This window comes from Pseudophryne corroboree, chromosome 6 (genome assembly GCF_028390025.1).
Source record: "Pseudophryne corroboree isolate aPseCor3 chromosome 6, aPseCor3.hap2, whole genome shotgun sequence".
Taxonomy (NCBI): Eukaryota; Metazoa; Chordata; class Amphibia; order Anura; family Myobatrachidae; genus Pseudophryne; species Pseudophryne corroboree.
Genome location: NC_086449.1, coordinates 377534508 through 377549746, shown reverse-complemented (window position 1 = coordinate 377549746; position 15239 = coordinate 377534508). Strand labels below are relative to the sequence as shown.

At 46.1% G+C, this 15239-nt stretch overlaps 1 protein-coding gene across 1 annotated transcript in view; it reads right to left on the bottom strand.

The window, feature by feature from the left end:
* The window catches only part of LOC134932377 (carboxypeptidase A2-like), a 94096-nt gene that overhangs the window by 32162 nt on the left and 46695 nt on the right, over positions 1-15239 (bottom strand). The window contains exon 2 of the mRNA XM_063926749.1: positions 10091-10172. Coding sequence (XP_063782819.1) covers positions 10091-10172 — 82 coding nt within the window. The remainder of the gene's footprint in view (positions 1-10090; positions 10173-15239) is intronic.

The window sequence follows — 15239 nt, the reverse complement described above, 5'->3', positions numbered from 1 at the left end:
CTTGGGATGGGCGCCCAGCATCCACTACGGACTACGAGAAATAGATTTACCGGTGAGTAAAATCTTATTTTCTCTGACATCCTAGTGGATGCTGGGAACTCCGTAAGGACCATGGGGATTATACCAAAGCTCCCAAACGGGCGGGAGAGTGCGGATGACTCTGCAGCACCGAATGAGAGAACTCAAGGTCCTCCTCAGCCAGGGTATCAAATTTGTAGAATTTAGCAAACGTGTTTGCCCCTGACCAAGTTGCAGCTCGGCAAAGTTGTAAAGCCGAGACCCCTCGGGCAGCCGCCCAAGATGAGCCCACTTTCCTCGTGGAATGGGCTGTTACTGATTTAGGATGCGGCAATCCAGCCGCAGAATGCTCCAGCTGAATTGTGCTACAAATCCAGCGAGCAATAGTCTGCTTAGAAGCAGGAGCACCTATTTTGTTGGGTGCCTACAGGATAAAAAACGAGTCAGTTTTCCTGACTCCAGCCGTCCTGGAAATATAAATTTTTAAGGCCCTGACTACGTCCAGTAACTTGGAATCTTCCAAGTCCCTAGTAGCCGCAGGCACTACAATAGGTTGGTTCAAGTGAAAAGCTGATACCACCTTAGGGAGAAACTGGGGATGAGTCCTCAATTCTGCCCTATCCATATGGAAAATCAGATAAGGGCTTTTACATGACAAAGCCGCCAATTCTGACACACGCCTGGCCGAAGCCAAGGCCAATAACATGACCACTTTCCACGTGAGATATTTCAAATCCACAGTTTTAAGTGGCTCAAACCAATGTGATTTTAAGAAACTCAACACCACGTTGAGATCCCAAGGTGCCACAGAAGGCACAAAAAAGGGGCTGAATATGTAGCACTCCCTTTACAAATGTCTGAACTCCAGGCAGTGAAGCCAGTTCTTTCTGGAAGAAAATCGACAGAGCCGAAATCTGGACCTTAATGGAACCCAAATTTAGGTCCATAGTCACTCCTGACTGTAGGAAGTGCAGAAAACGACCCAGCTGAAATTCCTCTGTTGGGGCCTTCCTGGCCTCACACCATGCAACATATTTTCACCAAATACGGTGATAATGGTTTGCGGTTACTTCTTTCCTGGCTTTTATCAGCGTAGGAATGACTTCCTCCGGAATGCCCTTTTGCTTTAGGATCCGGAATTCAACCGCCATGCCGTCCAACGCAGCCGCGGTAAGTCTTGGAACAGACAGGGCCCCTGCTGTAGCAGATCCTGTCTGAGCGGTAGAGGCCATAGGTCCTCTGATATTATTTCTTACTCCTCGTTTTCTTATTATTCTCAGTACCTTTGGTATGAGAGGCAGAGGAGGGAATACATAAACCGACTGGTACACCCACGGTGTCACTAGAGCGTCCACAGCTATTGCCTGAGGGTCCCTTGACCTGGCGCAATATCTAGTTTTTTTGTTTAGGCGGGATGCCATCATGTCCACCTGTGGCCTTTCCCAACGGTTTACCAACAGTTGGAAGACTTCTGGATGAAGTCCCCACTCTCCCGGGTGTCGGTCGTGTCTGCTGAGGAAGTCTGCTTCCCAGTTGTCCACTCCCGGAATGAACACTGCTGACAGTGCTAAGACGTGATTTTCCGCCCATCGGAGAATCCTTGTGGCTTCTGCCATCGCCATCCTGCTTCTTGTGCCGCCCTGTCGGTTTACATGGGCGACTGCCGTAATGTTGTCTGATTGGATCAGTACCGGCTGGTTTTGAAGCAGAGGCCTTGCCAGACTTAGGGCATTGTAAATGGCCCTCAGTTCCAGAGTATTTATGTGTAGGGACGACTCCTGACTTAACCAAAGTCCTTGGAAATTTCTTCCCTGTGTGACTGCCCCCCAGCCTCGAAGGCTGGCATCCGTGGTTACCAGGACCCAGTCCTGTATGCCGAATCTGCGGCCCTCTTGAAGATGAGCACTCTGCAGCCACCACAGTAGAGATACCCTGGTCCTTGGAGACAGGGTTATCAGCCGATGCATCTGAAGATGCGATTCCGACCACTTGTCCAAGAGGTCCCACTGAAAGGTTCTTGCATGGAACCTGCCGAATGGAATTTTGCTTCGTAAGAAGCTACCATTTTTCCCAGGACTCGTGTGCAGTGATGCACCGATACCTGTTTTGGTTTCAGGAGGTCTCTGACTAGAGATGACAGCTCCTTGGGTTTCTCCTGCGGGAGAAACACTTTTTTCTGTTCTGTGTCCAGAACCATCCCCAGGAACAGCAGGCGTGTGGTAGGAACCAGCTGTGACTTTGGAATGTATAGAATCCATCCTGCTGTTGTAGCACTTCCCGAGATAGTGCTACTCCGACCAACAACTGCTCCATGGACCTCGCCTTTATAAGGAGATCGTCCAAGTACGGGATAATTAAAAACTCCCTTTTTTCGAAGGAGTATCATCATTTCTGCCATTACCTTGGTAAAGACCCTCGGTGCCGTGGACAGTCCAAACGGCAGTGTTTGGAATTGGTAATGGCAATCCTGTACCACAATCTGAGGTACTCCTGGTGAGGATGGTAAATGGGGACATGTAGGTAAGCATCCTTGATGTCCAGGGATACCATGTAATCCCCCTCCTCCAGGCTTGCAATAACCGCCCTGAGCGATTCCATCTTGAACTTGAATTTTTTTTATGTATGTGTTCAAGGACTTCAAATTTAAAATGGGTCTCACCGAACCGTCCGGTTTCGGTACCACAAACAGTGTGAAATAGTGACCCCGTCCTTGTTGAAGTAGGGGCACCTTGACTATCACCTGCTGGGAATACAGCTTGTGAATTGCCTCTAGCACAGTCTCCCTGCCTGAGGGAGTTGTCGGCAAGGCAGATTTGAGGAAACGGCGGGGGGGAGACGCCTCGAATTCCAGCCTGTACCCCTGAGATACTACTTGAAGGATCCAGGGATCCACCTGTGAGCGAGCCCACTGATCGCTGAAATTTTTGAGGTGGCCCCCCACCGTACCTGGCTACGCCTGTGGAGCCCCCGTGTCATGCGGTGGACTCAGAGGAAGCGGGGGAAGAATTTTGATTCTGGGAACTGGCTGACTGGTGCAGCTTTTTCCCTCTTCCCTCGTCTCTGTGCAGAAAGCAAGCGCCTTTAACCCGCTTGCTTTTCTGAAGCCAAAAGGACTGTACCTGATAATACAGTGCTTTCTTAGGCTGTGAGGAAACCTGAGGTAAAAAATTTTCTTCCTAGCTGTTGCTGTGGATACGAGGTCCCAGAGACCATCCCCAAACAATTTCTCACCCTTATAAGGCTCTATATGCCTTTTAAAGTCAGCATCACCTGTCCAGTGTCGGGTCTCTAATACCCTCCTGACAGAATGGACATTGCATTAATTCAGGATGCCAGCCGGCAAAATATCCCTCTGTGCATCCCTCATATATAAGACGACGTCTTATGTTCGCAAAATAGTATCCCTGTTTGACAGGGTTACAGACCACGCTGCAGCAGCACTATCTGCAGGTCTCAGTCTGGTACCTGAGTGTGTAAATACAGACTTCAGGATAGCCTCCTGCTTTTTATCAGCAGGTACCTTCAAAGTGGCCGTATCCTAAGACGGCAGTGCCACCTTTTTTGACAAACGTGTGAGCGCCTTATCCACCCTAGGGGATATCTCCCAGCGTAACTTATCCTCTGGCGGGAAAAGGTACGCCATCAGTAACTTTTTAGAAATTATCAGTTTCTTATCGGGGGAACCCACGCTTTTTCACACTTCATTCACTCATTTGATGGGGGAACAAAACACTGCCTGCTTTTTCTCCCCAAACATAAAACCCTTTTTTAGTGGTACTTGGGTTAATGTCAGAAATGTGTAACACATTTTTTATTGCCGGGATCATGTAACGGATGTTCCTAGTGGATTGTGTATATGTCTCAACCTCGTCGACACTGGAGTCAGACTCCGCGTCGACATCTGTGTCTGCCATCTGAGGGAGCGGGCGTTTTTGAGCCCCTGATGGCCTTTGAGACGCCTGGGCAGGCGCGGGCTGAGAAGCTGGCTGTCCCATAGCTGTTACGTCATCCAGCCTTTTATGTAAGGAGTTGACACTGTCGGTTAATACCTTCCACCTATCCATCCACTCTGGTGTCGGCCCACAGGGGGCGACATCCCATTTATCGGCATCTGCTCCGCCTCCACATAAGCCTCCTCATCAAACATGTCGACACAGCCGTACCGACACACCGCACACACACAGGGAATGCTCTGACTGAGGACAGGACCCCACACAGCCCTTTGGGGAGACAGAGAGAGAGTATGCCAGCACACACCAGAGCGCTATATAATGTAGGGATAAACACTATCACTGAGTGAATTTTCCCCAATAGCTGCTTGTATAAACAATATTGCGCCTAAATTTAGTGCCCCCCCTCTCTTTTTAACCCTTTGAGCCTGAAAACTACAGGGGAGAGCCTGGGGAGCTGTCTTCCAGCTACACTGTGAAGAGAAAATGGCGCCAGTGTGCCGAGGGAGATAGCTCCGCCCCTTTTCCGCTGACTTTTCTCCCGCTTTTTTATGGATTCTGGCAGGGGTAATTATCACATATATAGCCTCTGGGGCTATATATTGTGATTATTTTGCCAGCCAAGGTGTTTTTATTGCTGCTCAGGGCGCCCCCTCCCAGCGCCCTGCACCTTCAGTGACTGGAGTGTGAAGTGTGTATGAGGAGCAATGGCGCACAGCTGCAGTGCTGTGCGCTACCTTGGTGAAGACTGAAGTCTTCTGCCGCCGATTTTCCGGACCATCTTCATGCTTCTGGCTCTGTAAGGGGGACGGCGGCGCGGCTCCGGGAACGAACACCAAGGACGGGTCCTGCGGTCGATCCCTCTGGAGCTAATGGTGTCCAGTAGCCTAAGAAGCCCAAGCTAGCTGCAAGCAGGTAGGTTCGCTTCTTCTCCCCTTAGTCCCTCGTTGCAGTGAGCCTGTTGCCAGCAGGTCTCACTGTAAAATAAAAAACCTAACATATACTTTCTTTCTAGGAGCTCAGGAGAGCCCCTAGTGTGCATCCAGCTTGGCCGGGCACAGAAATCTAACTGAGGTCTGGAGGAGGGGCATAGAGGGAGGAGCCAGTGCACTCCAGATAGTACCTAATCTTTCTTTTAGAGTGCCCAGTCTCCTGCGGAGCCTGTCTATTCCCCATGGTCCTTACGGAGTTCCCAGCATCCACTAGGACGTCAGAGAAAATACAAAATTCAGATACCCAATATGTTGGCATTGCCTGATGCTCAGCTTCACCACTACTATTTCTACATATTCCAAACCAAACAAACTGGGAAGCAGCTGCCGGTCAGCAGTCTACATCCCTGAAAAACAAAAAGGAACTTAACCCAAAGCAAAACATGAAATTAGAAAGTAGGGGAGAAGGTGTGTGTGTAGGTGTATATGTGTGTGTGTGTGGGGGGGGGGGGAGGGGGAGAAACTAAACCAGCCTACGTGAACTGTATTAGCTCGGAAGTATACAGGAATGGAAGGGAAAGGGACAGGGAGGGTGAACTAATAGAAGACTAGCCGCACTAATCTAGACAAGTGTAAATGATTAGTTTGGGGGAAATATATTATTGACCATAAAGCAGTATGTGTGACTTACAAAACCCAGTGGATGCTCAAATGACTATAGCAAAGATAGTTTGTACATGAAAGAATAACACCGTAACCAAGACACTAATGTTTTGCAGAGAAATACGAGCAAACATGTCAATTGCATAACAGTGTCCAGAGGTAATCATATCCAGAAGAACATATGTATTTATATAGAAGTAGCATAGTGTTCATGTTACAGAACCCACAAGACCCTAGTATAGTAATAAGACATATAACGTAGCACGGAACTGAGGCAGGAATATAGAAAACTGATATAAGTAAACAATGTGGTCAGTATAAAAAAAAATTTTTTTACAGTGTGAACCGTGTCACTCACAATCCTAGATGTCTAGTGTAATCCAAATAAAGTAACTGCTGATGACGATCGAGAGTCACATCTTAGGTATCAAGTATCATGGTCTATATCATATAAATGTGTCTGACTTTGGTAAAACAACAGAGCAGAGAAAAATTAAGTGATCAATCATGTAACTGCCCCTGAGAGATCCTGAAGGAGGGATAGAACATACACAACGGGGGGAGATAAGGAAAAGCAATGACTGTGTTCCGTAAACTAGGGTACCTAACCAAAAGCTATAAGGAACAAAATGATACTTGCAGATGGCAATCAGTAATCTCGGCGGGAGATCAACATCATGGGCTAATGAGGAATTTGTAACGTGCACTGGGAAAGCATCTAGCTCACTATGTAAACCCTGTGCAAAGGGGAAAGTAGCAGGACTGACCTGCAATACAGAAGCAGCCAAGTGGCTGGAGGGTGTCGTTCTAATGAGGAATTTGTAACGTGCACTGGGAAAGCATCTAGCTCACTATGTAAACCCTGTGCAAAGGGGAAAGTAGCAGGACTGACCTGCAATACAGAAGCAGCCAAGTGGCTGGAGGGTGTCGTTGAGAAACTAACACTAGCCTCTCCAAAGGGGAGCATGGGCACGACAAAGAACTAGGATCAGACATGGCTGACTCAGTATTCTCAAAGTTGTTCTTTAGTTGGGCTAGTGCGGCTGGAGAAGGGGCTTGGGTGAGTACAGAAGCAGGATCTGTATCAAAAAGGGACAGCAGGCGGTTAAACCTGCTGTCCAGGTATGGCATAAAAATCTTCGAAAGCTCTGCTGTCAAATAAGCGGTCATATCTGTGGCCATGGGTTTTAAAGTAAGAGCTTCCACAGTCGTCATAGCATGGAGAGTAAGGGGTGAGGAGAAACACTCTTCTGATGAGTAGGTCTCGTGGGCAGTCATGGCAGGAGAGTCAAAGCCGCTTGTGTGAAATAAAAATAAAATAAAAAAAACACAAAATAAAACGAATTTCAATAAACCTCAGTGGATCTTAGCTGAATAGCAAGGTTATAAACAACCAGGGGCTGCCAAACACTATATTGTACAAAATGCTCCCTAGGTGATAGTATTAGACTATAGTTGAGTGATTAGTGTCAGTATATAACAAATGGAATCAATGGAATCAGAAGCACATTAAGTAATATACAGCAATCCTAGGCATAGAGATAATGCAGTACTGGAGGCCACTAAACTGTAAGTACCCCAACCACAAAACTAATATTGCAATCCGATGTAGCAGATAGAAAGGGGGGCAACACTCCGAGAGCCAGGTTCTCCGGACAGTTACCTCACCATCGACATTATATTGCTGGTATCAACTTTGTAAGCAAAGTTCCGAAGGCAAGGCCTAGTTAGAAAGCAGAGTCACCAGATAGGGGAAACCCACAGCGTCCAAACAGCAGCTGTTCCACGGTGGTTATAAGTGATCGTCTCACGCGTTGTCTAGGTTGGGCCCATCAATCACCCGCGTGCACTCCGTAAAAGTCGGAGCAACAGGGGTCAGCGGCAGCAGAGACTCCCGTGGTACGGCAGTTAAAGGAGACTCAGGCACAATGTACAGCGGAGGAAGCCTGACAGCAGCTGCGGGTAAGCAATAACTCTGTATCCAATAGGGACTTCACACCAGCGGCCCCGATTACGATCCCAGCAGGCGCAGGAGATAACGAAGTCTGGTCCGTTTAGGGAGCCTCAGATATCCGCGAAGCTGCAACAACCACCCCGCACCAGCTCCAATCCCAGGGCCCACACAAGAATGCGGTGGACCTAGCGTGCCCGCAGGGCCATGCACATGGGTAGAGGCTGTGGGTATAGAGGCACCCCCAGGACCATCAGCCAGCAAGTGGGTTTGGAAATTGCAGCCCCAAGCCCCCCACACGTCGGCAGCAGGAACAGATATCAGCGAGCCTCAGCAGCACGGACAGGGAGGGGGACACTACGATCCTTGTTCAAGCAGGGACGGGTTAGCAGCCGCACCAAACCCCTGCTATCCCGGCAGCTCTGGCGTCCGCTCGTGAGGGCATGGGCAGAAGCAAATAACAGCAGCCGTAGCGGGCCTGGTGGTGTCCGTTCGGGGGGGCGTATGAGGGGTGTTAGCAGCCGAAACCAACACTCAGCCGCCGCGGTTTCCACAGGCGCCTCCAGCGGCACAGAAGCGGAGTCCCAGCTGACACAGCCCTCCCAGCTGGGCTTCCACTGCGCAGCGGACTCGGCACACGGCAGGGGGGAGCTCACGCTGCGCTCCAGTCCCCGATGGAGAGAGGCGACCGGGCTGAGGAGGACCTTCCCGCCCGGTGGGCAGCAACTTTGCAAAGGTCAGTCTACCCCGCGGCGATGCTCCAGTGGCGATGCCCTCCTTCCAGCAGTCTAAGCCACCAGAGCAGCCCCGGGAATCCACGGGTTACGAGTCAGGCTTCCACAGCGGGGACGTCTCCTCCCAAGGTACCCTGAGAGGCTCCCCTTGCTTTAACCCCTTAGATGGAGTGGGTCAGCAATATGAGGGAGTAGAGAGGGAGAAGGGAGCAGGATGATCGGCGCTCCGATTCTTCAGGCGCGTTTCCCCCAAGGTTCGCGCCAGAAGCAGGCAGCCATCCACGCCATCTATATAAACGGCTTTACTTCGGTGAATAATAGGTCCACAGGGGCGAGTAGGGTAGCAAATTGTTCCTCAGCACATGGGGAACACACTCCCATATGGCAAGTATTCCCAAGGAGGTAGGGAGAGGAGGATTGTTACGGATTACTTGAGCCCCTGTGCAGAGAGGATTAAAAAGCGGCCATGCTGGATGCCCCGCCCACCGGAAGTCGTTTGATTTGTTTCTATGGAAACTGCACCAAGATTAGCATTCCTGCCAAACACAGTGAGTGGTCCTGACACAGCTCTGTTCCCTACTTATAAAGGAGCCCTGTTCTTTGCATCCCTTCTTTAGTGATTGGCCAAGTCCCCCTGTGGTGGTTAGTCACACCCCCTATGGTGGCTGGCCACACCCCTTAAGCTTTGGTCCTTGTTACTGCATTTTCTGGTAGGCCCTTCATGCCCCAATCCGACACTGTCTGCAAGCATTTGAGCGTGTGGAGATTTATGGGTATCTGACACTTGTGCCATATTGCACCTGAAGAGGATGGAAGGGGGGCACTAATGTACACCAAATACAGAGACTCATACAGGGTCGGACTGGGGCATGAAGTGCCCACCGGGGGAATGCAGTTATAGGGGCACATGCTTAGAGGCTTGGGTAACCATTAGCAAGTGTATGGTCTTGGCCCCTTGTTAAATATATAAAGTAAATACTGCTAGTATATGCATGAAAATGTACCAGATTAATATCAGCAATGCACTGTATATACAGTATACCATACAACGACAACATACACCATAGAACTGTGAAGTATAATGTAACATATGTATAATATATAATTTAAGTTCTAGAACCTGATCTCTAGAAAAGGGGTGCTCCCTTCCTTCCCCTCAGGCAGTAGTACCCACTGGTGGTTTCCCCTGTACTCCTGTGGGCCAGTCCGACCCTGGACTCACATTTGCCTGCTCAATTTGTAGCAATCATGCCTGTGGCAGATGCAAATACACATCGAGCATGGCTGCCATTACTACTACCTAACCAGTTTTGTTGTTGAGGAAAAATGTGGGTGTTAGTCATACTTGCCTACCCTCCCAGAAGCTGCGGGAGGCTCACGATTTTCCAGGTAGTCCCCCGCATCCCCAAAAAGGTAGCTGACTCTCCTGCATTCCGCTGAAATCCACCCGCATCCAAGTGAAGCGGGCAGTATGGGGATAAAATGAATGCATTCTCAGTGGCTCTTTGAAGGGGCGGGGCTAATCACATCATTTAGCCCCACCCCTACTAACGGACTCAGGAATCGCGGGTATTTACCTGTTTTTTAGGGTGGGGCTTAATGGCATAATGGTTCGGCCCCGCTCCCCAAAGAAGCCTGCTGCGTCTCCTCTCCGGGAGACGGTAGGCAACTGTGATGTTAGTGTATGTGATGTACTGTATGCCTTAAGTAAATTGGGCACAAATTCTACTAGTGCCAACCATACCTGCACACCTCAGCATATGGCAAAAATATTCCATGTATACTGTATGTGCAGCCTTTTTAAGCATAAATTGAATCCAATTCAAGTGAAATATTGTGTACCTGGAGATGTGTCAGTGATTGCAGAGCCTGTAACTGACTGATTTGGTCATTGTTGCTGGCCTTGATCCGTAGTACCTGCTCTCTGAGGAAGACAATCAATCATTACAGAAATTAGTGTAGAGAAGATTATATTATTATTAGCCATAATGTACCTACTATATATGGAACTTGCACTTTTGTTTTCCCCTGTACAGCAATTGTCATTTGCGAGGGAAGTTTGAATACAAGACTTTTTTCAACAAAATACTGAATACATTTTTCCTTTTTAAGAAATGGAAAAAAAATATTTAAATATTTGTAAAACTTTTAAAATGGCATACCTGTTTACTACACAAGGGCCCATTTATCAAGTTTTATCATACACAACAAGTTTTAAAACTCGTTGTGTATGATAAATGGTGTTCCAGCCAATCAGCTCTCAATTGTCATTTTTCAAACACATGACAGGAGCTGATTGGCTGGTGCACCCTTTATCATATGCAACAAGTTTTAAAACTTGTGCATTATAAAACTCGTTAATAAATGGGTCCCTCTGTATCAAAAATCCATAAAAGATATATAAACATCACTATAAGGCTACATTCAAGACATGCTCCAAAAGTACATGTAAAATGTGTTCTAAGCAACGTTTATTGAACTTGAAATGAAAAAGCTCACAAACCTGTAGTATCGTTCACAGCACAGAAATGATGCCTATATTTTGTTTTATACTCTTGTTATGACTTAAAATTCTCTAAGCTTCTTGATATTTTTTATTATACGTCTTTACTAGTTAGATGTCATATAACCTCCCCCCTTTTTCTGTTTCCACCTAATTACTTTAAGGAAAAAAAGCTATTTCTTAATTCCAGAAGTTAATGTTATTGGATTTCACATTTATTTTAAATTAAGGAATTCTTGTTTATATTGGTTTTACTTTTATAGTCGTGTTGTATCGTTCCCTTTTTCTCAATAAATGGGATTACAAAAAAAAAATGCTGTATGCTTCTTAAAAAGTGCAAATGTTTATGTGTATTTCTTCATTACAATCTAAGGGGCAAATTTATCAATTATATCCCACAAATGATCTGTATATCCATATGTATCTCTAGGGATATCAGCATAGATTCCTAACAAGAGAGGGTGAGATTCCCCACAGACCTGATCCATAAGGATCTGTGTATATGTGTAGTATTATACTAGACCAACATTTATGAGAAATATCAGAATTTATTAATTAGCATAGCTCAGTTGATGGTAATCCCATTAGTCATACGATATAACATATGTAATGAAGAGAAGAAAACTCTTAATAAGAGTGCCCCAACAAAAAGAGTCTTCTTTTCTTCTCCATATATATCAGTATAGATATCTGCTTCAATCACCCATTTTCAATTGCAAAAATACTGTGGAGTTGGCCCTAGTAGCAAATACTATCTGCAGATGGTGTAAGCCATTGTGGCCTATAGGCTACACTTATGCGTAGTAGCGCAGCTGCTCCATATCAGAGCCACTGTCCCTGCATGTGAACTATGATAATCTGGGCAGCACTTATTTTCTTAATGCCACGAATAGCGTTGATAAGAAATCAGTATTAGTAATTGCCCCTAAGGGAGAATAGTGGTGTATTGCTGTGTTATGGTTACGGATACTGCAGATAAATAAATCCACAACCTTGAGAATACATTAGAAACATCTTATTCTACCTATTCTTGAAATACAGTGTTTTTTCACATTCATCCCCGATTTGAGGTGACCGTCCTGCTATTTGGACTCTTGTCCATATCGGCATATACTGTTTTTTTGCTATAATTGCCATGGGTCGTGGCTCACACCTACTATTATGCAGTCATGCACCCAGCGCTACAAGGCCACACCCTCTGACCCAATTACAATCTCTCCAGTGCTGGCAGGTAGCAAGCAGAACTTACAGCATTGGTTATTTATTCATTCATTTATTATGTGTCCAAGCAAACACACAGGGGCCGATGTACAACCAAACCCAAGTTGTCAGTAATAACTCCAGCATTGTGTGTGCAGAACTAAATGCATATACAGTATGTGTACATACAATATGCCGAGTTGCATCCTTCTCTACGGCTGGACCACAATCTATCTGTACACTTGGTTACATAGACACCCTCATTATTTTATCAGTGCTCTATTACAGCAGCTACAATATGTCTTTGGAACAAAAGTCCAGTTAGAAAGCAGGCATAATCACATATAGATACAACTCTGAATTTAGCTTACAAGAGACCAGTAACACCCCACCAGTGGCAACTGGAGATGCGTATGTCTCTGTATTGTCTGTGCTTGTATACGCTTCATTCCAGAGCATATGCGGTAGTATAATATGCAATATCAACGGATTTACATTCAACTCTGCCCCTATGTTTTGGGGAGGAAATAAAGTAAGATCCCTTAGTCATGTGGGTGTCACTATCTATAGGATATAACAAGGTTTTTTAGAATGTAGCTCCCCTGTGCACTATGTTCATATTGTTATAATAACTTATATTACATAAAACATTAATGTGCCTGGATCAGGTGAACCAGGGCTCCTTGATTAGAAAACAGAAAACTGAGAGACAAGGTGGCATACAGTTTGTGTGTTTTGTCAGTGGTACCTGCACCTCTTCCTGCCTTTAGGGTGATGTATTAAGCATGGAGAAGAGATAAAGAAGAGATAAAGCAGTGATAAGTGCAAGGTGATAATGCACCAGCCAATCATTACGAATTTGAAAAATGACAGCTAGGAGCTGATTGGCTGGTGCGTTATCACCTTGCACTTATCACTGCTTTATCACCTCTTTGTCCCTTCTCCAGGCTTAATACATCTGCCCCAACATTGTCAAATGCATGGAAACACTGACATTGTATATTAACTTTTGTCTACAACAAATAATATAAACACTTGAAAAAAAATGAAGGCTGTATACCTACCCAACAAACTGTTTTTCAGAGAGGACACCTGCCACCAGGGCAGTGAGGAGCAGCAGAAGTCTCATGGTAGTACATGGGATATCTGCATAGTCAGTGTTTGGTATTTATAAGAACAGGCGTATGATGCTATGACTGCATTCATTGCAGTGAGAAGCTGCAGATGGTCGGCTTTATCTCAAGGTAATCTGCTGACATGGGACTTTATTAATTGCTCAAAAGTTGGTTTTCTCTCTTTTCTGTTGATGATGTAACAAATGCAGGACATGAACACATTAATGCAAATTGTTCACATGAGGTTGTTCTATTGTCACAGAATGTCGCTGCTACTGAATAGCAAGCAAAATAATGTACTATTTTGCTAAAAATATTTACTGTTTATTTCCATCTGTTTCAACTAGAGATGAGCGGTTTAGATGACCTGGAATCTGAGCCCCTCCAAATATCCACATTCTGAGTCAGTCCGAGTCCTGGTTTTCCCACCTGGCATTGGACAGGTTTTGAGTTCTGTAGAAGGACCCCACGGCGGTGACTCGGCACCATTTCACTCTACTCACACTGCTGTGTGCTGCGCTGTACTCTGCTGTCTCCATCAACAAGTGGCTGTGCAGTGTGCATCTACAAGTGGCTGTGCTGTGTCCATTAAGTGGTTATTTTGTGTCCATCTACAAGTGGCTGTGCTGTGTCCATATCTAACTCTCTCTGCTCATGTTATATCTTCCCCACCTGCAGTGCACATGGTTTTGCCCATTAGAGGAAGATTTTGCTTTTGAATTCAACCCTGAATTAGGCCCAGAGTTCCTTTGACAACTGGAAGGAAAAAAAGCAATTTGGAGGCTCTTATACAAACTGGCTTTCATTACTTAAGCTGCCCACCATCCAGACTGTACTCAGAAAGAGTTTTCAGCACATCTGGGAACCTTGTCAGCAATTTGTGTAGGAGGTTACTTCCTCAAAATGTGGAAAAGATGATGTTCAACAAATTGAACTACAAATTCCATGAGGAAGACATTTTAGCTTAGCTGGCTTAAGCCCATTGGTAGCTTGTTTTGTGGGGGCCCAAATAAACCCTTCAGCCACAAAAGTGGCAGTCCCTGTAACTGAAGTGCTTGGTTTGTTAATCTGAGCATATCCTTTTTAATATCCAATTTAAGGGTGGATGGGAAGGTCCAAGGACAATTCCATCTTGCACCACTTTTCAATTCTGTCACTGATGTGTGGCAGTGTTTCATAGATCTTCTATAAACTTCTGTGTGTTTGTGCCGCTGCTCTGTCACATAGTAACCAGCCAGATCGCTGAAACCTTTGACCTAAACTGGATGAAAACTATTTTGTGATTTGTGAGGTGGTCAAAATAATACTGTAGGATTAAAAAAGGCCCAAATTATTTTATTTGCACTGAGGGTTAGGGTTAGAATTAGGCAGCAGGGAAGGGAGGGTTAGGGTTAGGCACCACCTGGGAGGGTTAAGGTTAGGCACTACCGGGGAGGGTTAGAGTTCGGCACCCACAAGGGAGGGTTAGGGTAGGGAGCAAGTGAGGGTTAGGGTACTTTTAGAGGGGCTGTTGGGATTCTGATGGTCGGGATGTTGCGGTCGGTATTCTGACTGCTGGCATCCCGTCCATCGGGATATCATACTGAACCCCTCTCTCCTCCAAGCACATGAACAGTATAACAATAAACTTAATATGAGGAGCTGTTGTTCAGAGGACAATCCAGCAAAGAAAACTCAGGAACAGTCTGCAGGACTTGGCTCTGTAGAAGGTAGTTGTGGTTGATGCTATGATCAGTGTTGGACTAGGGTATGACCGCACCAGGGTCATGCAGTGGTAGGGGCACATGCTTAAGGACTTTGGTCAGCCACCGGAGGGAAAGCTGATCTTGTCTACATATATCACATTAACGCACTGTAGATGTGAGAAGAAACCCTAGTACTGACCGGCCAGTGTCTAAAAGTGAGAACTGCATTAGGTCTAGTGCATGTGAAACTCATGCCATTGTGATAAACAATTCAACTATCTAAACTCTAACCCTAGGGTGACTTAATTGTAGATTAGAAAATTAATACAATGCCATTCCAATCACTGTCAGGAACTACTGTATGTTCATTTTGTTAAAGCCCACATCCAAGAAGAGGTTAGGGTTGTATTGTGACCACCCACCTTGACTGCCAGAAGGGTGAATTTTGGTGCAGTTTCTATAGAGGTGAATCAAGCACCCATGTTCCT